The sequence below is a fragment of the Ascaphus truei genome, chromosome 3, assembly GCF_040206685.1.
Source record: "Ascaphus truei isolate aAscTru1 chromosome 3, aAscTru1.hap1, whole genome shotgun sequence".
Taxonomy (NCBI): Eukaryota; Metazoa; Chordata; class Amphibia; order Anura; family Ascaphidae; genus Ascaphus; species Ascaphus truei.
The window spans coordinates 107,246,260-107,268,046 of NC_134485.1; the positions used below are offsets into that span (position 1 = coordinate 107,246,260).

At 44.3% G+C, this 21,787-nt stretch overlaps 1 protein-coding gene across 2 annotated transcripts in view; it reads left to right on the forward strand.

The window, feature by feature from the left end:
- Positions 1-21,787, forward strand: part of SMG6 (SMG6 nonsense mediated mRNA decay factor) — a 149,685-nt gene that overhangs the window by 30,774 nt on the left and 97,124 nt on the right. For both annotated transcript variants that reach the window (XM_075589290.1, XM_075589289.1), the window contains exon 10: positions 1,500-1,645. In XM_075589290.1, the coding sequence (XP_075445405.1) occupies positions 1,500-1,645 (146 nt within the window). The remainder of the gene's footprint in view (positions 1-1,499; positions 1,646-21,787) is intronic.

Consider the following 21,787-nt stretch of genomic DNA (forward strand, 5'->3'; position numbering starts at 1 on the left):
GGTTACCAATATTTTTTTTTTTTAATGGGCCCTCATCCCATTTTAAAGGGGCAGTCCCTGCAAGGACCAACGTGAACTAATGCTAGTGACAGGTTTAAAGCAGCTGTGCTAATGCTGTGTTTTCTATTTATTTAATCCTACCTTATTAACACAATCCAAGCATGCGACTTCTTTTTTTAGCACATGATGGAAGCAGGGGGTCTCTGGTGCAGCCCCCATTAATTTCAGCTCCGAGGACCCCCTGCTTCCAGAGATACAGACCTCGGTAAGGGGGGTGCCGGCAGCCGTTCGGCTAGCAGGGATCGTGTAATGGCGGCGTTTCAAAGCGGGCCAATAGGAAGCCGTAAAGTTATCGGGTTCGGCTTACTATTGGCTCTAAACTTCAAACCCCTGCTAGCTCACAGCTGGAGCAGCTACCGGCACCCCCTCCTCCCCCCCCCCCCCTATATGGCTGCTGGGGAAACCAATAGAAATCTGCAACATCCCGCTCTCCTGTGGCCACTAGTGCTAGCCCCAACACTGCGGCCATTTTAAGTTTCCCAGTTTGCTCAAGGGGACAGCCGGCTCGCCACTTCTGAACCAGAGAGGAGCCCTCCCATTCAGTTGAGAAAAGGGGGGGGGGGGAAAGCAAGTAGGAAAGAGGGCATTTTTAAGAGATCTCCTCCTGCCCTTTCCTATGCTGTTTTTATTTTTAAAAGCCGAGCGTTTGAAATATGAAGTGTCTGGGAGGTAAATATACAGCCTTTTCGGATCCTGACATGATTTGAGGGGGGGGGGGGGGGGGGGTTAATTGCTGGTTTAAGGCGTTACATCTGGATGAATGGTTGCCTTTTTTTGCCCAAATCGGACACCTATAAGTATTTTAAAATACATATTTGAAGTCGGTATGTAAACATGGTGGGCAGGGATGTGGGAAGGGTTTCATTTCCTCTGGCTAGTCCCTTTTTGTGTCTGATTCTTGCACAGCCAGAGCCCCCTCCATCTCCCTTCCCCTTACCTTGATTGAATCTCTGATGCGAACACGTGGGCTCCCTGTACAGAAAACACTTGATTGACCAACGCGTTCCCCATTCAGAAGCCCCTAAGAAATTCAACTTGTATTTAATTTCCCGAAAAAACGAAGGCTGGCAAATCTTGGCTACTGACTGGCAAGGATAAAAAAGTTTTAAGGCCGGCAATTAGACTGTTCAATTCTTTACCAAAATGTGTTTTCTTGCTGCCTCCATGGGATTATAGGGACTATAGATGCCACATAGTGGACTATGTTGCTTGGAGTTTTTGATGTAGTGAAATTGCCTTCATCATTCTCTTTGACCCCCTCTGTCTGTCTGTCTGTCACTGTATGGCCTTCACTTCCTGTATCTTCCAGCGAGTATATACCCTTCCTTTATCATTCTGAGCTGACCCCCCCGCCCCCCACCCCCCACCCCCCCTTGGTTAGGAAAGACCATCTCTTGGTTTTCTGTGCGTTCTGATGTGTTTCTTCTTGCCTGTTACAGGATGGAAACCTTCCCCGCGGTGGCAGAGAAGGTCATGAAGGAGTTTCAGACCCTGCTCCAGCACAGCCCGTCCCCAGTAGGCAGCACACGCATGCTGCAGATCATGGCCATCAATATGTTTGCGGTGTACAACTCCCAACTCAAAGGTACAACATTTACCACCGGCCTTCAGTGATTTCAAGGGAGCGTGGAGCCAGGGTACAAAACATTTCTTGATTTTGTGGCTAGAAGGTAAATGAGTTTGCTGGGATGTACAGGCTCTACTGAGTAATGAACGTTTATACAGGCAGTCCTCGGTTATCCGACACACTGCGTTACTCAAAATGGCGTTGGATAGCGAAACGTTGTAAAGCGAAACACGTTTTCCCATAGGAACACTGTTTAAATGAAAGGTTCCGTTCCTGAAGGCATTTTTAACACTAAAATACACCAAATATTTTACGCAGGCAATAAGATATGCAGCACACACATTATATAGTGTATATACTGTATTATATATATATATATATATATATATATAAAATAACAGAATAAATAATATATTATATAGTATAATATATAGTATAATATAATATTATATATAATATACGCTCTTACGATGCTTTGCAACGTTGTGTGTGTGTGTGTATATATATATATATATATATATCTATATATCTATATATGTGTATATATATATATATGTATATGTATATATCTATATCTATCTATCTATATCTATATCTATATCTATATATACAGTGTTCGACAAACCTATACATTTGCTCGCCCCGGGCGACTGGATTTAACCCCCGGGCGAGTAAATATTGGCCCAAGCAGCACACGTTTGGTACTAGGTGGCGAGTAGATTTTTTTTGTGTGGCGAGTAGATTTTTTGGTGATTTGTCAACCACTGTGTGTGTGTATGTGTGTAATATATATATATATATATATATATATATATATATATATATATATATATATATATATATATATATATATATACATATATACATATATACATATATACATATATACATATATACATATATACATATATACATATATACATATATATACATATATACATACTGTATATATACATATATATATACACATATATACACATATACATATACACATATATACACATATACATATACATATACATATACATATACATATACATATACATATACATATACATATACATATACATACACATAACGTTGCAAAGCTTCGGATAAGCCGTTTTGGCGTGGTATAAATGAACATAGGTATGCATTGCATAGCGTTTGGATAAGCCATTCGTTGTAGAACGAGGACTGCCTGTATATGGAAAGCTGCACACTGGTCGTTCTGTGTTCACTTTAAGACTTAGAATCCTGATATAATCTTGTTAGATTAGTTGTTTGTTGTTGCATTTGTGAAATGTTATTTTACTAGTATTTCTGCATCTTAAAGTTGCATTGCTGGCAATAACTGCATTGCATTCCTTAATCCTTCTGAATCGGCTCCACCAAAGCATGCTGTCCACTTTATCTCCAGACACTCTGCTAGTGCCATGTGTAGCTTGTTGAAATGTGTAGACATCCCTTCGGTTTCTTAGCATTGTATTTCCTCAGTCCATTCAGAGTCGGCACAGGCTGCATCCCTCTCTCCTACTTTTCTCATCCCAGAATAATGCTACTCTTGACCTGCACAGCTGTGTCAGAAAGTGTGGTGTTGCCTTCTGGGATGGAGCAGTGATGACGATCAGGGCAGTGGCCTGAAAACTAAAGGAGATTTGGTGTCGTGCTGACAGTTGCCTTCTTGGAGGAGACTTCTTGCTCTTTTCCAACACAACACAACCTACGTTGTGATCCAGCGGTGGGTAGAGGTTGTTACGGCTCTGCTTTCAGTGCCCATCAGGGTTCTTGGTGCTTCTAAGTCAACCCTAACCAATACCAGAAGAATAATGACCAATTTAGCCAGTTACATTCCAGAGGAAGGCACAGCTGTACTTATATCTCATAATAGAGTATGTATGTGCCCCATTAGTCGTTTGATGGTTTGTTTCTACTGATATTGCATTTCCTGAGAATTCTAGAACGGCTGTGATTCCAATGCTGCAGAGATTTTGGATGACTCTCCCTGCAAATATTGTTTTATTTTTATTGAAAGTTTTTTTATTGTTTTTTTTTAATGAAGTAGACCGGCTTCCTAGTGAAGTATGGTGTCCAGATGATAAAAGAAAACTAGTTTAGTATTAAAAAACGTATTGCGCACGCTATGAGGCGAGCGATATATTTTTGAGCGTGAGCACAAAATACAACTGCAGCATAGAGTTCAGTATTGATAGCTGAAAAGGTGTGTGTGTGTGTGTGTGTGTGTGTGTGTGTGTGTGTGTGTGTGTGTGTGTGTGTGTGTGTGTGTGTGTGTGTGTGTGTGTGTGTGTGTGTGTGTGTGTGTGTGTGTGTGTGTGTGTGTGTGTGTGTGTGTGTGTACAATGTTATTAAAAAAAAAAATATTAAAGTATTTATTTAATTCAAAACTTATTTAAAACACACACATATATATATAAATATATGTACACAAACACCTGAACACACTTTCTGTCATTAGAATTTATTTTTTCTATATTATACATAGTTACATAGTAGATGGGGTCGAAAAAAAGACATATGCCCATCAAGATCAACCTATACCTAAATAATTTCCGTTTAGTTTGTGTGTTTCTTTTTTTGTTTTTGTGAAACCAGGTGCTGTTACATATTCACATTGCAACTGTCTTATCACGCGCGGCTTTGTGTTAATTCTGCTTTTTTTAGTTCTTGCTTTACAATCTACTTTTTTTGTAAACGCGTCAGATTAGCGGATCAGGACGGAACCCCAACGTCTTGAAATACAGGGGCTATGGGGATTGCACCGCGGCTGCTTTTCTCCTTGCAAAAGACGAGCCCTGCATCCTATGTGCTTGGTTGTTGTCACACTTACATCACGTGTAGGCCCTGCCGTGCCCCCTTGTTAGCCGCACTGAAACGAGACCCTAATGCTGAGAGGTTTAGTAGTGCGGGGTAACAGGCGTGTAATCCTCAGCGCCTGCATAAGCACGTGTGCAGATGATAATGTTACCCAAGCAGCCGCTTCCAGCAGCTGCGGCTGCTACCAAGTGCCACTTGCATGCTCTGCATCTCGCTGCCCTGCTGCCTGCAGGCTTGCCGGGAGACTCGGTGGCTGCAAGAGAGCGGCGCTTGCTCATGAATTACGTTTTTGTGAGTCTGGTAAAAAAATAGTTTGATTTCAACGGAGAAAAAGCCTTTGGCTGGAAAAGGAGGAGGAAGTTTGTTTTCAGAGCCATCATATTATTGGGGCCCGGTCCGTAATGTGTTTAACCCCTTGGGTTAGAAATACATTGCAAAGCAAATGATCACTCCCCTTGTAACCTCCTGTGCATATTTATACATATTATATACACATATACATTGTGTGTGTTGCTATAAAGTGAAAACTCTTATGATGTAATACCCTGACAATTTGTAACGCTGAGCACTACCTTCAAAATCCTGTGTTTTTTTTTTAAACCTGTTTTGTAGTATTAACCATACTCCATTTTTTTTCTCTTGCATTTTTTTTCACTCAACCTTTTTTTTTTTGTAATGAGTTTTATTTTATTAAGCTTCCTCTGGTTGCCATAGCAACCATTAAAAAAAATGCTGTCAATTTCAGCAGTCACTCCCTTGGCATCTACAGCTGCAAGGCATTGTGGGGGGTGACTTTAAATGCTCCCGCAGCTATACCACCCACGCTGTCTGCACAGACTGATGGGCAGTTTGGGGCCTTATTAAGCGAGTGTTCCCACCACAAGCTCGGGACACTATATACTGCCTGGGATCGGTGCCACAGTTTTGTTAGCAATCGTCTGATGAGTAGGCACGAAGATTTATTAATTAAGGGGTCGCAGAACAAATATTTTCTAGCAGGGGGGTTCACAATGTAAGCAGTTTTTCTTGTATATTTTGCTTTTCTACTGGTCCTCTGTGGCATATCAGCTAGCTCTGTATATCTAGTTGCCTAATGATGCCATCATAATTACAAACAAAGAAGAAAACAAAAATAGCAATTTACTTGTGTTTTTGAGAATTTACTGTTTTGTCAAGAAAAGGCATTATTAGATGCATATTGCTAAAACCTCTCCAAAGCTTTTGTTGACCATAATCCTTTAAAGGGATGTACATGAATCCTTCTTTTATTTTTATTTTTTAAAGGGGTGTTTAAAAGGCTTCTCTTGGACCAGTATGGCTTTTCTAACTTTACAAAACCCCTTTAAAGAACCAATTGAATGATGCTATAAACGTCAATATCCACAGTTGCTTTACGGTGGGACAGGAGGGGGTTGGGGGAGGGGGGTGTCCATCAGGGCAAGCAAATTACTTTATTTTATGGTCGCGTGCATTTCTTTAATGTTGTAGGAAGTTTTTACTTTATTAGCTTAATTTGTTATGATTTATTATGATCCCAGAGGAATCGCTGCTACCAGGGATCATAGCAATTTGCATCTCCCAATTAGCCAGCTATGGGAAACCCAGAAAGCAGTAGGATCCTGAAGTATAGCTTTTGGTAATGCACTTGGCATGTGTCTAAAAGTACTGTAAGTGTTTTTGTGCATATGCATGATATATAAATGTGTGTATGTGAGCTTGCAAATGTTAGTATCTAATGTGTGGCCCCTGCACATTACGGTACTCCTGAAGAAAGTGTTTTATGGATTAACACACACACACCTTCTCTCTTTCCCACTGCTGTGGTCAGTGCTGGTATTTTTTTAACACCTTGGTGTGCATCTGTGACGCTCTATGATTACCAGTTTCCCGAGCACGACTCAAGCCTGCATAGGCACTCAATAGTTGTGTGGCCATTTTTGCTTTAACATAGGTGTGTGTATTCATGCAGTTGCAGTAGGAGGTGTGTGTGTGTGTGTGTCTGTGTGTCTCTCCATGCTGGTAGTAGGTGGTGTGTCCATGCTGGTTGTAGGTGGTCTGCCTGCCGGTCCATGTCCATGCTGGTAGGAGGTGGTGTTTGTGTGTTTGTCTCCGTCCATGTCCATGCTGGGTGTGTGTGTTACATAGTAGATGAGGTTGAAAAAAGACTTCCGTCCATCAAGTTCAACCTATGCTAAATTTAGCCAACATATATTTATCATATATCTATACTTATTGATCCAGAGGAAGGCAAACAAAACCCCAGTCAGATCATCCAATGATATAAGGGGAAAAATAAATTCCTTCCTGACTCCAAGAATTGGCAATCGGATTAATCCCTGGATCAACATCCTTCCCATGTATACTTATTTGGTATATCCCTGTATACCTTTCCTATCTAAAAAGATGTCCAACATTTTTTGGAACAAATCTATTGTATCTGCCATCACAGTCTCCATGGATAATGAATTCCACATTTTAACTGCCCTTACTGTAAAGAACCCTTTCCTTTGTTGCTGGTGAAATCTCCTTTCCTCCAACCTTAAGGGGTGACCCCGAGTCCTTTGTTCTGCCCTTGGGATGAATAGTTGGTAGTAGAGGTATGTGACGTAATCTTTCGACTACAGTACATTAAAGGTATTGTTTAGGTTCACGATTGAAATCCGTGTTCCTCATCGCATTGAATAGTGATCCTCAGGAGAGCAGGCACATGGCCCCTTCCGACCACATTACAAGTACTTGCCATGCTAAGCCTTTAAGGCAGATTTTTCAAAAGACAAACTATTTTGTATTTTCGCGTCACATGAGCGGTTCAGCCAATGAGGGCGAATGAGCCTGGTGACGCGTCCGCCACGCCTCCCCAATCGCCTCCAGCTCAGTCCACCCATCGCTCGTCCAACGCCATTCTCTCCGCCGCGCGCGCCTACTATAATCTTATCCTTAGAAGGGCGGCCGAGGGCCAGTGAAGTTGAATGCTAAAACCAAAGGACGTGCTCTGAAGCAGCAGAATGGAACCTGCAGGGGAAAGCTAGAGAATTATTTAAAGCCGCAATCCCGCCTGGAAATGTTTTTAGTTTTGTTGAATTGGGAGGTGACTCGGAGCTGATTTTATTTATTTTTGCTACCGATTTTTGATACAAGAAGGCGCACACGATGGCCCCAGACTGCAAACATGGACGGGGTGTCGCCGTAGAAAGCTGCAACGTTCTCTGCCCCCGACGACGTTATTGCTTTTCTGTCAGTCACTGGAGCGAGCCCTAACCCCCGTGGCCGTTTTTGGATGTTCCACTTTGCCCCGTGGATCTTGGGCTCGCCTCTCTGGAAGTGAGGGGGTCCCAGCATGGCTAGGGACCATCGCTCTGCTCCCGGGGACCCCCTGGTTCAGGGTAAGATTGAACAAAAAACGTCTGGTAGTTAATGTGTGTAGCGGTATTCCAGCAGAGGTGGTGGAGGCCTGGAGGTGGAGGTGTATGGCATTAAAATGCTTGAGAGGCGCCAGGGAAGATGTAGGTCTAAGTAGCAGCTTAGAAAAGTGGAAAACGAGGTGTGGTTCTCACCTGACATTGTCTGTTTTATTTGTTTCATAAACAATTTTTAATGACTCGGAAAACTATTTTGTAACCAAACCTATTCAGAAAGTGTTTTTATTGTAATCGATGGGTAACCTGGCGTTTCAGACAATGTGCAGCTCAGCTTGACGGGCTGGTCTGATCTTATTTGAATTGTCTTAGTGGAGATGATAAAGCTCCCCTTGATATTCCCCATACATCCACTCCTGCTCTCGGGGCTCGGCAGGTACCCAGTGTGTGTTCCCCCGTTGACACTATATGGCAGACGCCTCCATGTTCTCATTTGCTCGCATTACAGAACATTAGGATTATAGGTTAAATTGAGGCAGAGCTTTCAGATGCAAAATATAAAAGGAAATCTGTTCTGTATCCCCCTTTTAATTTATTTATAGTGTTTAATCTGTAGCAGTATTGTGAGCATCAGATGTTTGTGACATTGTCCTGAAATGATGTTCCGTGCCCTTTTATACCGCTGTATTTTAACTCCTGCAGCTACTTGCGTATGTCATTATTTTAATTTATTTTGGCTACTGGTTAGAATTCCCTCCCCACTGATCCCCTCCAAACCCCCTTCTCTTCAAATACCAGTACCAGTAGAGGAATAGCTTGTGGGGAACGTTGGGTTTTGTAGGTTATATGACCGTTGAATCAGGAGCCAGTCGGATTGAGCATGATGGGTGTTTGTGTATTGGGGCTCTTTTAAAGCTGCAGTTTAAGCAATATCGCGTGTGTGTGTGTGTGCGCGCGTGTCTGTGTGTGTGTCATCAGTTCTGTACTATGAGAAAATACTTGTAGCGTTAAAAAAACAAAAAAACAAAAAAACAAAAAACAAAAAACAAAACTTAAGCACTATTAAAGACATTTTTAATGTATTCTAATGTAACCGGTATTTTTGTTCCTATAGCAACCATATACAAAGTCACATCCCCTTCCTCTTCTGTAACAGCATCACCTTTTTTTTAGCCCCGCTCTCTCTAGCAGTGAACCAATTGAATCCTGTGCCTGTCTGGTCACATGATCTTTCTCACAGATCTTTGGCTGTCAGTGCAGCAGAAGATTACCCAAGATGCATTTAGAGAACCCACAGCCGAATTTCGGCGATTACATGATAACGGATCGATCAGCAACTTAGCTAATTGGTTGTCAGTGTGTAGATTGTATTGATGCGCATATTGGAAAGAAAAAAAAACTTTGAGCTGCAGCTTTAAGAGAAGCCTTTATTTGGGCTGCTAGTATAAAGGACTGTGCAGCATGTTTGAAAGCTCTCTGAAAACCACCCCTAAAAATGAATGTACTTTGCACAATCCCTATAATGCTGTTTGCAGGGGCTTCAGCAGCTAGTCTCGTCACTGTGTGTCCCTTTCTGAAAAGCAGCCACCAAGGGAGGAGCAGCAGAGCAGAGACGGCTGCAGTGCAGAAAACCAGCACTTCTTAAAATAACACCACAAGCTTGCGTTAAGGCAGCAGGCCATGGGACAGGCATGCGGTGACCGCTCTGACCATCGGCTTCTCGTTGCTGCTTTCCTTTCGCTGGGACCCGACGTGTGCACATATACGTCTCTACAGATTAAAAAACACTAAATACCAGGACTGCTCAAGCTACGCGACTGATTTATATAGCGTCTCCCCCATAAGAACAATAGCCTGAGAATGTGACACGTTTATGTTATGGATTCTCAGTTGCTGTACGGTTCTAAATACAGATAATGAAATAATCACGTGAGGTCTTCAGCATCTTTGCTGTAAGCTTGACCTGGGAGGAACATACGCTTTTTAAACTTATTTGGTTCACATCTATATGCGAATGTCTATTCCTGACTACGGAAAAGACCGACACCAAACCAAAAGCCTGGTCCCTGACGCAGGCCGCTTCATTTCTCGCTTTGCTCTGTGTGACCGCAGCACAGCAATAGGGACACAGAAATATTATTGGCTCGCAGTGTATAGGCTGCTGCCGAGCCGCCAAGCTACCGCCACTTGTGCATCTTGGTTTAAAAATAATCCGCGGTCCGAGTCTGCTTGTGGTGGGAGAGATGACTGGGTGTCGTATACGAGCTCCCACTGAGCACATCTGCCTTGTGTGAGCTGTGAGAGATGTCGTGTGGGTTAAGATGGGGAGCCGAAGGGAGATTTGGCTTCTCAGACATGAAGACTACGTGCTCCTGAAGTTATGTATGGAAACGAGGCATGGCTGGGTGATAAGTGCTGTCTTTGAAGTGGGAGTTGCCGCACCCAGAGTTCGAGAAGTCACTTTCGGTGCATCTGGAAACCAAATTTCGGTGCATCTGGAAACCAAATCGCTATTTGAGTTATGGACTTATTGTGTCTGGATATTACCAACTGAATATTGTCCAGACCAAATACAGCACTACTGGTTTGAACACAGAAATGACTTTATTGTAAATGGCAGCTTATTTGCTCGTATTAGAATATAGTACATACACATCTTTACTCAGAAATGAGTTGACATCTATTGAGGCAAACACTCATCACAGAAATACAAGCAGGAAGACTGAGAAATCGGGGTACCAAAGAGCTTACAATCTACCGCTTTGTTAGTGAAACCTTTCCTGAAGAGTTTCAAGTCTTATTGTGTCGTGTCCCAGCTTGTGATGAGATGCAATATCCCAAATACCTTCAGGCTATGGTATTTAGGATCTGAATTGGCATCCTGAAAATATAGAGGTGTATTTCAGGTGTGGTAAGGAAGTAAGTATGTGTGTGATGGGCAATCAAACTTTTTTTTTTGTTTTTGTGGATTATGCTTTTCATCAGAGGAAAAATGTTCTATCGGTTACAACCAGGCATCCTGTCCAGTACTGGGCATGACCACCTCAAGTGACACAGAGCAAAGCTCCAGGCCCCCATCTCCAGACTGTATATCAGACTCTTTGGCTTTGGGCTTCTCCTGGAAGCTGCGGTGACAGACTGTATTCATCATCCTCTTCAGATGCAGTTTATTGGCAGTAACTGCATCCCCACTCCGGGGCCCCTGAAAGCACGAGGTTCCATCCAACACTCGCCCCTCTCTCTCTCTCTCCCCTCCCCCCCCCCCCCCCCACCTCCCCAGATGTGCTACTCCTTTAAAAAGAGAGAAGGTGGAAGTGATGCTGTAAGGAACATCTGTATAGTAGAGTCAGACGTGGTGCAGCTGCTGCTCAGTCCTGGCAGGCTGTGTGCTGCTGTCTGCTGGGGTTTACTTCTGTCTGCATTGAAACATGTCTTAAAGAAGGGGTGGGGGGGGGGGGGAGGGAGGGTGGGTAGGAGAGGGAAAGGAGGGGGTGGCAAGAAGCCAGCACCACTTACCCTGCCCTCTCCTCTCAGCCCCCCTCCTCCCCTCTGGGGCCAGACATGGAATTAATCTCCTGTTTCTACTCTGGGTACTTCAGATCGCTGGCAGCACACGGCAGGATGTGGGATCTCTCTCTCTCTCTCTCTGCGCCTTGGCTGACTTTTTTACCTCTCGAAGAATTTGGAAGGCCGTGAGATTCCCCCCTCCTGCCCTCTTTTCCCCCCACCCCCCTCCCCATCCCTGCCTTAGCGCAGTGAAGTTTTTCAGCCTGCTGATCTCCCTGCTGTGGCTTTGCCCTAATAGATTTCAGATGTTGACACTGTTGACTTCAGTACCAAACTATTTTACATGTGATCTGCTGTATTTCCTGAGGAAATCTGCAAGATATTTATTAAGAACTAATAAAATAAACCTCTCCCTGCGATTTGAGGTAGTATTCAATTCTCTGGGCTGTACTGGTAGCCTCTTTCCTGTGCGGAAAACAAAATTGTATGTGAATATTGTATTCGCACACACATTTGTATGCAGAAAAAAGTTGCCACTTTTCTTTTTCATCCTGTTTTGCAGAAAAATCACTCCGTTTTCATTAAAATGTGAGCAATTATAGGTCTGTCACGGTAGATTGTTACATTTAAGATTTTTTTGATAAACTAATAACTATGTTTAGGAATTGGTGATGGCATGATGACCTCATCAAGCGCAAAGTTCCAAAATGGTGTCTGGCGAAGAAGATGAGCGTGTTATAAAGTGCTGGAGACAGAGCGAGAACGACGGTCCAAACCGCGTACATGAAATGTTTCCTGATAAAGGATTGTCGCTAGGAGCACCGAAGAAACGAATTGGTTAAACAATGTATCGTTCAGGAGTGGGAGCAGCTTGATCAACGCGTTATTGATTATGCGGTCACAGTGGCGTTCTCACCCTCGGGCGTGCGGAGGACATTTTGAACACATGCTGAACCACACTTTGAACTCAAACTTTAAAGTAATCTTAGTGTTTCAGATTAGATGACAACAGTTTAACACATTTACGAGTTAAAAAACTCCTATTTCTCGTTTAATGAACATTAACCAGCAGTGTATCTGGTACTTGTTGACATAATACAGTGACATCAATTTAGTTAACGTCCGTTGATTGTCTACACTGCTTCTTATATAGTGTTAATCTACATAACAGACCAACAATTGTGCACATTTTCATGGGGATTGAGCGAGAAATATATAAAATATGATGAAAAACAAAAGCAGCCCCTTTCTTCCCTGACCTATATATATTTATATTATTTCTGCACATAAGCTTCCCGCATCACAAAAGTTTATTTTCTCTCATCTCAAGAAGGGAGCGGAGTTGTAGCGTATCAGTGAGGTGGAAAGACTAATACAAAACGAATATAAATAAGAAGTAAAGTTGTCTCAAGTGAATTCTGATGAAATCAAACTCTGGGTGCATTACAATCTATGATGGCGACAGTATGTGCACCTTGCTGCGCCTCTCTGCTCTTGTTTCGGAAGCAGGAACCTATGTTCATTCTATTAAAGCAGCAGCCCAGCCTGCTAGTTCTCACCCCCCCCCCCACCCCCCTCCCCCATAATATGTGCATCATTGCAATCCACAGAATAAGTAACTAGTTAAGTTGCTGATCGATCGGCGAAGATTTGGCTCGGGGGGTTCACTAAATGGCTGTCAGCAAAAGAGGACCAAAGAGGCAAAGTTCTGTGGGGAAGAACATGTGACCCGGCAGTCTCTAGATTCAATTGGTGCACTGCTAGAGAGAGGGCAGGGCTCAAAAAGGGGTGTGCCAGAGCCTTTTTCAGAAGAGGAAGGGGATGTGACTTTGTAAATGGTTGCTATAGGAACAAAAAAATGCTTGCGACCGTTTAATACATAAAAAATGTAATTTAGCGTTGTTAAAATGGTACAAGTATTTTTTCGTAGTACAGAACCGATCTATTTAAAAAATAAATAAAAAAAACACATGTAGGATATTGCTTGGTCTGCAGCTATAAATATCCCAACTTTTAGCTAACCAGGCTGAACTAATGGCCTTTTAGTACAGCAGAGCTATGCAGTGTTCTTTACAGCTGACCGTTAATGGAGCTCACTGTACATCGCTAGTCTCATAAGGTGGCAGGAAGTTAAAGCGCTGTGTATCCTTGTCCTCTGTTTATGCAGTGACAATTCTGATCTGTTTTAGAAAGGACTTATCAGTAGCAACTCTTAAAGCAGCAATTTCACCCAAAAGCCTTTGTGTTTAAAGCTGCAATAGTACATTCTCTCTCTTCCCTCCCCCCCTCTTTTCCCCCCCCTTCTCATTTGTATATGTAAAGCATGTGGCAAGGTATAATTCTACATCGGTGGTTTCCAACTTTTTTTGGTGAAGGAACCCTAATGAAATTCTGAGGAACCCCAACCCTCTCTAATAGCGCGTCTGATATCAGATGCATTGTAAGGAACCCCAACCCTCTCTAATAGCGCGTCTGAGATCAGGTGCATTGTAAGGAACCCCAACCCTCTCTAATAGCGCGTCTGATATCAGATGCATTGTAAGGAACCCCAACCCTCTCTAATAGTGCGTCTGAGATCAGATGCATTGTAAGGAACCCCAACCCTCTCTAATAGTGCGTCTGAGATCAGATGCATTGTAAGGAACCCCAACCCTCTCTAATAGCGCGTCTGAGATCAGATGCATTGTAAGGAACCCCAACCCTCTCTAATAGCGCGTCTGAGATCAGGTGCATTGTAAGGAACCCCAACCCTCTTTAATAACGCGTCTGAGATCAGGTGCATTGTAAGGAACCCCAACCCTCTCTAATAGCGCGTCTGAGATTAGATACATTGTAAATTCTTCTGTATTTGGTAACATTTTCAAATGACCTAAAAATTGCAGGGAACACTTTACAGATGCCTGGGGAACACAAGGGTTCCTAGGAACCCCTGTTGAAAATCACTGTTCTATGTATTTACCTAAGCTGCCAATCATTTGGTGCTCCTGTTATAATTCTTTAACAATCCTGATTGCTGCCTACCGTAATGGCTGCCTTTCAGTTCCAATCAATCCTTCAGTCTGTATAATGTTGCTATCTTGCCCCCTAAGCATGTCCTGCTCTTCACAACAATAATAAAAAAAATAAGTTAATTCGTGACTTTCTAAATCTTTGGCTTCTGAGATTACTATTGTAATCTTTACACTGCAGTGGGCTCTGGGGAGAGCTCCATTTGAATCTCCCTGACACTTAATATTTGTGTGTGTGTGTGTGTGTGTGTGTGTGTGTGTGTGTGTGTGTGTGTGTGTGTGTGTGTGTGTGTGTGTGTGTGTGTGTGTGTGTGTGTGTGTGTGTGTGTGTGTGTGTGTGTGTGTGTGTGTGTGTGTGTGTGTGTGTGTGTGTGTGTGTCTCAAAGAAATATGCCATCAGAGTGACTGCTGCTTTAAGGCCATAGAACCAAGGAATGGCTTTGTATGAGGCAAGGGTTTCCTCCGATACTCTACCACTATGCCAGCGGTGCGCAAACTCCCTGCGCTGCGCCCCACTACCTTCTCTCCTCCTCGGTCGCGCCCCCCTCGCCTCTAATGTTGGCTCATGTGACGTCACGACTCTATGGCAACGGGCATTTGACGCCACGTTATCATAGAGACGCGTGACTGGAGCCGCATAAGTAAGTTTACAGGGACCTCGCGCGGTCAGCACGGAGCCTCTGTAAACGCCCCCCCCCAAAGTCAGTCTTGCGCCCCCCCTCCTCCCTTGTTTGTGCACCGCTGCTGTATGCCATATAAATAATGAAACCTTTGGTTTCCTGACTGGTTCTGATCAAGTCATTTCAACCGCAGGGTCCAATGTCAACGGTATTTGTTATTTTTTTGGCTTTGCCGTTTCATTCTATAGGAACATTGTTTAACCATTTCAGGGCAGTCGTGTAAATGCATTGTACTGCTTCCTCCAGCACTGGTGAGAGCTAAACACCCCCCCACCATGTTGTCTGTGTGCGTATGAGAAGGGAGATGCTGTGAGCAGTTGGGAAGAGCAGATACAGAGCAGCAGGGCTGTGCCAGGGTGAATATTGTTACAGCTCTTGCTGTGCCAATCTTGCTGTGCCCTGCTTGACCTCGGGAAAGTTATGATCTGGCACTGGAAGAAAGCTTTGCTTAATAAGCACTACAAATAAAAGCCTCATAATGGTAATTGGCAGGGAAACTTCATTCTTCTGGATGCCTATTTATTTTCTCCACTACCCTAGACATGTGCAGCACAGCATTTTGGTCTGTATGGCTTGCACTGGAAATTGTCATACGTGCTATATTGGCCTAAATTCTCCCCATGACCTTTCATTAAAGCACTGACCGGTGTTCTTCCCCATTGCCGCCCAAGTGTTGCGATGGGCCCTTATATGTTCATATACTGACCTCTATCCGACTGGTTTCCTAACTGGTCTTTCTAGCTCAGGGGTGGCTAACTCCAGTCCTCAAGGGCCACCAACAGGTCAGGTTTTCAGGATATCCCTGCTTCAGCACAGGTGGCTCTGTCAAAGACTGATCCACTAATTGAGCCACCTGTGCTGAAGCAGGGATATCCTGAAAACCTGACCTGTTGGTGGCCCTTGAGAATTGGAGTTGGTTACCCCTGTTCTAGCTACAATTTGTTGAGGCTACTTTAAATATAGTTTTTATGACACATCTTGCCTACTTTAATTTTATTGTCTCGTTTGTAGCTTCAACTTGCGGAGCCAGATATCAAGCTCAAGCTACCAAGTCCATAAGTATGAGACATCTGCCCTTTAGTAATTTAATGGGCAATAGTTCCTTAACTTAGACTGAGCTGTGTATTACAGCACACTAAGGCGCGCACGGCAGGGAGCGTGGAACTGGCCGACAATGTTAATAAAAAATGTATTAAAGTATTTATTTATTTCAAAACTTATTTAAACACACACACACACACACACATACACACACACACACACACACATACAGTACCTCACTCGTGCACAGTATACACACAATGTGCGGCACGTGCACGCGCCTTCGCACGGCCGCGCACACTATGTAACGAGCCTAAGGCTGGGGCCATGGTGCCGCAGACCGTGGTGAGTTGTCCGCGCGGTGAGTGATCAGACTGCCTTAAGGCAGTGTTCGCGGCGGGCGGAAGTGGAAGGGGGCGCGTGTTGCACAAGAAATCAGTTGAAACTGATTTCTTGGAGCGACAGGTCGGTCACGTGACCGGTTCGCCAATGAGGGCGAACCAGCTCCGGGTCGCCCCTAGGCACGTCCCCCACGGCCCGTCCACCATTGCCAGGGAAAGCACCCGCTTCACGCGGGTCACTGCACAGCCTCCGCACGGTCTGCGGCACCGTGGCCACGCTGGCGCTGACCGCGGTTGGAGCTTGGCACGGTTACCTGTGTGACTGATAATCCTTCTGTCCACGCTCACACTGTGCGTGCGTGCTCATGCGCGGGCACGCACGCTCTCCCAAGCTTGGGACTTGGCGAGACAAGAGAGTTTGACTTTGGAGCGGAGAGCAGGGTCACATGACCCTGCTCTGACCAATGGAGAGAGAGGCAGAATAGGCTGAGTGGAGAGAGGTGAAGGGGGTGGGGGGGAAACGGAGAGCGGTGGAATGGGGAGGGAAACGGAGAGCGGTGGAATGGGGAGGGAAACGGAGAGAGGTGGAATGGGGAGGGAAACGGAGAGAGGTGGAATGGGGAGGGAAACGGAGAGAGGTGGAATGGGGAGGGAAACGGAGAGAGGTGGAATGGGGAGGGAAACGGAGAGAGGTGGAATGGGGAGGGAAACGGAGAGAGGTGGAATGGGGAGGGAAACGGAGAGAGGTGGAAGGGGGGGAGCGGAGAGGTTTTTTATTTTTCTTGCACAATTGTTTTTAATTGCCATTTTTGGAAGGGGGGAGGGAGAGAATTTAGACACACACAGCCCCGATCCAGCCAATGACACGCCCCCACCCTTCATAGCCATTCCCCCCCCCCTGCTCCTGCTCTAAAAAATTTCCAGGACAGCAGAACGTTCATGCTTGAAGAGTTGGTGACATCACCGCTCAAGCATGAGCGCGGTCAGGGCCAGCGGGGACGCAGCCTAAAGTTATTAGGCTAAATATTAACGCACTCCATATGGAAATGTGCACGTCCATGCTTGAAGTTTCTGCGCTATTTCTTTTAGAAACAGGTTTGTTCCTCAGGTTTGAGGAACAATGTGATATGTTGGATGTACCTGTATGTTTTTTGTCTCCGAGTCAATAGGCTGTTCTGGCAAGGACTGCCAGTAACTGGCCGATTGATTTAAATACAAAATATCACTTTGCGTGTGAATTCTTTAATTTAGCATGGTGTTCTTCCCCTATTTCAGTTCCTGGGGCAATAGGAACTGAAAGGGAAAGATGAGCAAAAGAGCTTGACCTCCATTCAGTGACTCACACGCTACAACCAGTTTCTCAGTCATGCAATAGCATGTCTCTTGCAATCCTATGGACATGTAAATACCCCATTCTATCTTATCTATCTATTTTATCTATCTATTTTATCTATCTATCTATTTTATCTACCTTATCTATCGCTTCATACTTACTATGGTCCATCTACAGCTTGGAAGGCAGCTTCATTGCACATGTATTCGGATGACACAATCTTGTATGCACACAGCCCTAGCCTCACTCAGTCTAATTTTTGCAAGACTTGAATACTGGATTTCCTAAAACAAGGTGTTTTTAAACACTGACAAGACTGTAAGGATTGCATTCGGGATTAAGGCTAAATTTCTAAAGCTACCAATGACAACTACAGATCACAACCAACTGTAGCACCATTCTATGACATCCAAAAGCTATGCCAAAGTAGGTGTACTTCATAGGAACAAATCCTCCCTAAGCCCGCTGATCAGAAAGCGTATCGCACTGCAGATGCTGATGCCAATTTTAGACTATGGGGACATAGTATATGGTACAGAACCCCAAACTCACTTTGGCAAACTAGATACCCTCTACAACTCTCCTGCTTTGTACTACATGTAATTAAAACACACATCACGGTGACATGCTCAAAGAACTAGATTGGCTATCTCTTCAGTCCAGGCGCGAAGTACATTTTTTCTTTTCTTGGCTTCAAATACTTTGTGGGCAAGCTTCCCGCCTGCCTGAACAAACCCCCACCACACGCAGCACTTATCACCTGAGATCTGACTCCAAAAGACTGTTCACAGTCCCACGGTTCAACAAGGAATCCGGTCGCTCCTCTTACCGTGCACCTCATGTCTGCAATAACCTACCAGAGACTCTCAAAACTGCCTCCAGTATAAGTAATTTCAAGACTTTAGCTGCCTGACATTTTAATCTTGTCTGTAACTGTTACATATGCCCAGAACAGATTCCCAATCGGGGTTCCGCGGAACCCTGTGGTTCTGTGGAGCAGTTTCAGGGGTTCCGCCTACAGACTGCAGGCTGCCCGCACTCACTGACGGCTTTCCTGGCTCTCCACCTCCTCCCCCCTCCCCCACAGATCCCGCTCTCAGGATGGCTGGGTAGGAGCGCGCTCTAGCAGTGTGACCCGGCACTTCCGGTGGCTGCTGAGCGAGCGCGTGCGTGCAGTCCTGCCTGCTCTGCCATTTTGATGCCCGGCTCCGCCGGCAATCGCAGGATACCAGCTTCTCCCCCCCCCGCCTGAGGGCATATGGGGGGAGAGGGGGGGAAGGAGGATGATCTGGGGGGCGGGGGGGAGGGGATATGATGGTTTTATCTGTGTGGCCCAATGTTATTTATTTTTAAAATATGTATATGAGTGGTTGGTGCCTTTTTAAAATGTATTGGAGCGGCGGGGGTCTTTTTACAATGTATTCAGGTGGATTGAGTGAGTGGGATAATTGCCGGTAGGTGGGCGAGAGTGAGAAGAGAGAGAGGGAGGGGGGGGGGAGTGAGGAAAAGAGGGAGTAAGAGTGAGACGCAAGGGAGTGAAATACATGTGAGGCGGGACGGGGGGGAGAGTGAGTGAGACAGAGGGGAGAGAAATACATTGGTAGAGGGTGGAAATAGGGGGCTCGTGAGGTTTGAAAGAAACCTAATATGTGTCAGCCAGAGAGGGGTTCCCCAAAATTATTTGAAATACTTCAAGGGTTCCTCCAAACAAAAAAGGTTGGGAATCACTGACCCATAATCACATCTCTAACTCTCCTGAAAAGTCTGTAAATTGAATGTATAACCCTGTTCATTTTATATATCCACGTATTGTCATCATAACTCTGTGCCCAGGACTTACTTGAAAATGAGAGAGAACTCTCAATGTATTACTGCCTGGTAAAACATTTTATAAATAAAATATATATAAGTAGACATTAGGAAAAAGGGTCCCTGCCCCGAAAAGCTTGCAATCTTGTTCTGCACTCTTTACCAAGCTAGACTTTTAAAAAAATCAGTTATCCGAATCCTCCACATCCATCACGTTGTTTTATATGGGGCATTTTTTTCATAATCATCCTTAATTTCCTTTTGGCATTTTAATGACCAAGCTATTGATTTTGAACACTAGATTAAACCGTAAAGCTCTATTAAAACACTGGCACGTAATGTTAATTACTGTGGGTTGCACATATGTATGCCCCAATATATTTTATTTAATAAGCTCTGTCAACAGTTCCCATACGTGATCCTTTTTCCAGTTTTGCTGGTGCTTTAAGTTGAAGATCATGAAATTGGGAAGCGCAGTTCCATATAACATTGCAAATAATTCCACAACGGTTAAAAAAATAAAAATAAAGGTCATGACCAGTTCTGTAGTTGGAAGGTCAAAGCATAACTTACCCTATTTTGACTTAAAGCAGCTGACCGTCTCCCCTTTCCCCACTCATAACTTTGTATCCCTTCCCTTACTTGGGAAGCCAAGGGAGAAATGGGCAATCCAGTGGGGTATTCCCACCCCCACCTCCCTCTTAGGACGTCCTTGCTCTCTGAAGTCTTGTGCATCACATAGCGCTATGTTTATCTCGTTATTGGTAGCCATTTTAATTTCCCAGAAGGGTTTGGAATCAGGGTGCTACACCTCCTTTACGGGAGGGGGGGGGGGGTCAGGTGGGTGGTGGGCTTTCAGAAATAAGGATGTAAGAACTGGGTGTTTCCATTTGGGGGGGGTGACCTCCTGGCTCAGGTAAGAAAACAAAACAAGTGAAAAATGATGATCTGGTTATGTGGTTGATGCTTTGAGTGCACTGAGCTCTGGAATGTAGTCGTGATTGTAGTTGTCTGTAGCATTTCATGTTCAGTGCTATATGTTTATTTCTTTGGTAATGTGTGTCTGTGTTCACCCCCTACCAATAATATCACGTTTTGTTGAATTACAAATAATGTATGCACACTTAAAAAAAGAAAAACATTGTAAGCTACAAAGCTGTAGTGGTTAAACTGAACACTGTTGTATAAGGAGGAGGTTTAATATCCGCAAAGGAAATGTACAGAATGAAATGCACTGGTTGTATAAGTATTCAGCCCCTTTTGTAGCGATGCCCGGTATTCGTCTTTTTGGATAGGTCTCTAGTAGCTTTGCACAGTAGGATGGTGACATTTTTGCCCATTCTTCAATGGAAAATGTATCCAGTTCTGATAAGTTAGTTAGGGATTGTCGATGGACTGCAATCTTCAAGTCTCGCCATAAATGTTGGATTTGGATACGTCAGGACTTTGATTGGCCACTCAAGAACATTAATTCTCCTTGTTCAACCACTCCAGTGTGGCTTTGGCTTTGTGCTTCAGGTCATTGTCCTGCTGAAATGTGAATTTCCTCCCCTGTTTCAGTGTGTTTGCTGACTCAAACAGGTTTTCCTCAAGGTTTCGCCTGTACGTTGAAGCTTGTCACGATAGAGGGGGGAATGGATGGTGCACCGTTCCTGCGTAAGAGCAGCATCCCCATAACATAATGTTGCTACCACCATGCTTGACAGTTGGGAAGGTGCTGGCTGGGTGATGTGTAGTGTTGGGCTCGTCTGAACACAAAATCAATTCCCACAGGTCTACAGTATAATCTGTATGCTTTTTTGTTTTTTTTTGCCAACTCCATACATGATTTAAGAGGAGTCTTTTTGAGCAAGACTTCTTTCTTGCCCGCCAGTCCATACAGGCCAGCTTTGTGTAGGGACTGGCTTATTGTTGATATGTGAACAATGACTCTCAGACACAGAACTTTGCAGCTCTCTCAAGGTCATTGTTGGCTTCAGTGACATCCCGAACCAGTTTTCTGCTTTCCCGGCTGCTCAGTTTGGGACGGCGACCTGATCTGGGTGGTGTCTGGGTGGTATTGATGCATCTTCCACTTAATGATGGACTTCACTGTGCTGAGAGGGATAATCGGCACCGTTGAAATGTTCTTGTACCCCTCTTCTACTCTGTGTCTCTCTACCACTTTATCCCTGACTTGTTTCAAAAGCTCCTTGGTCTTCGTGTTTGCTTTGTTGGATCACTGTGCGAGTTGGATGTTGAAAGTCTTTATATACCTGAGGGAAATGATCC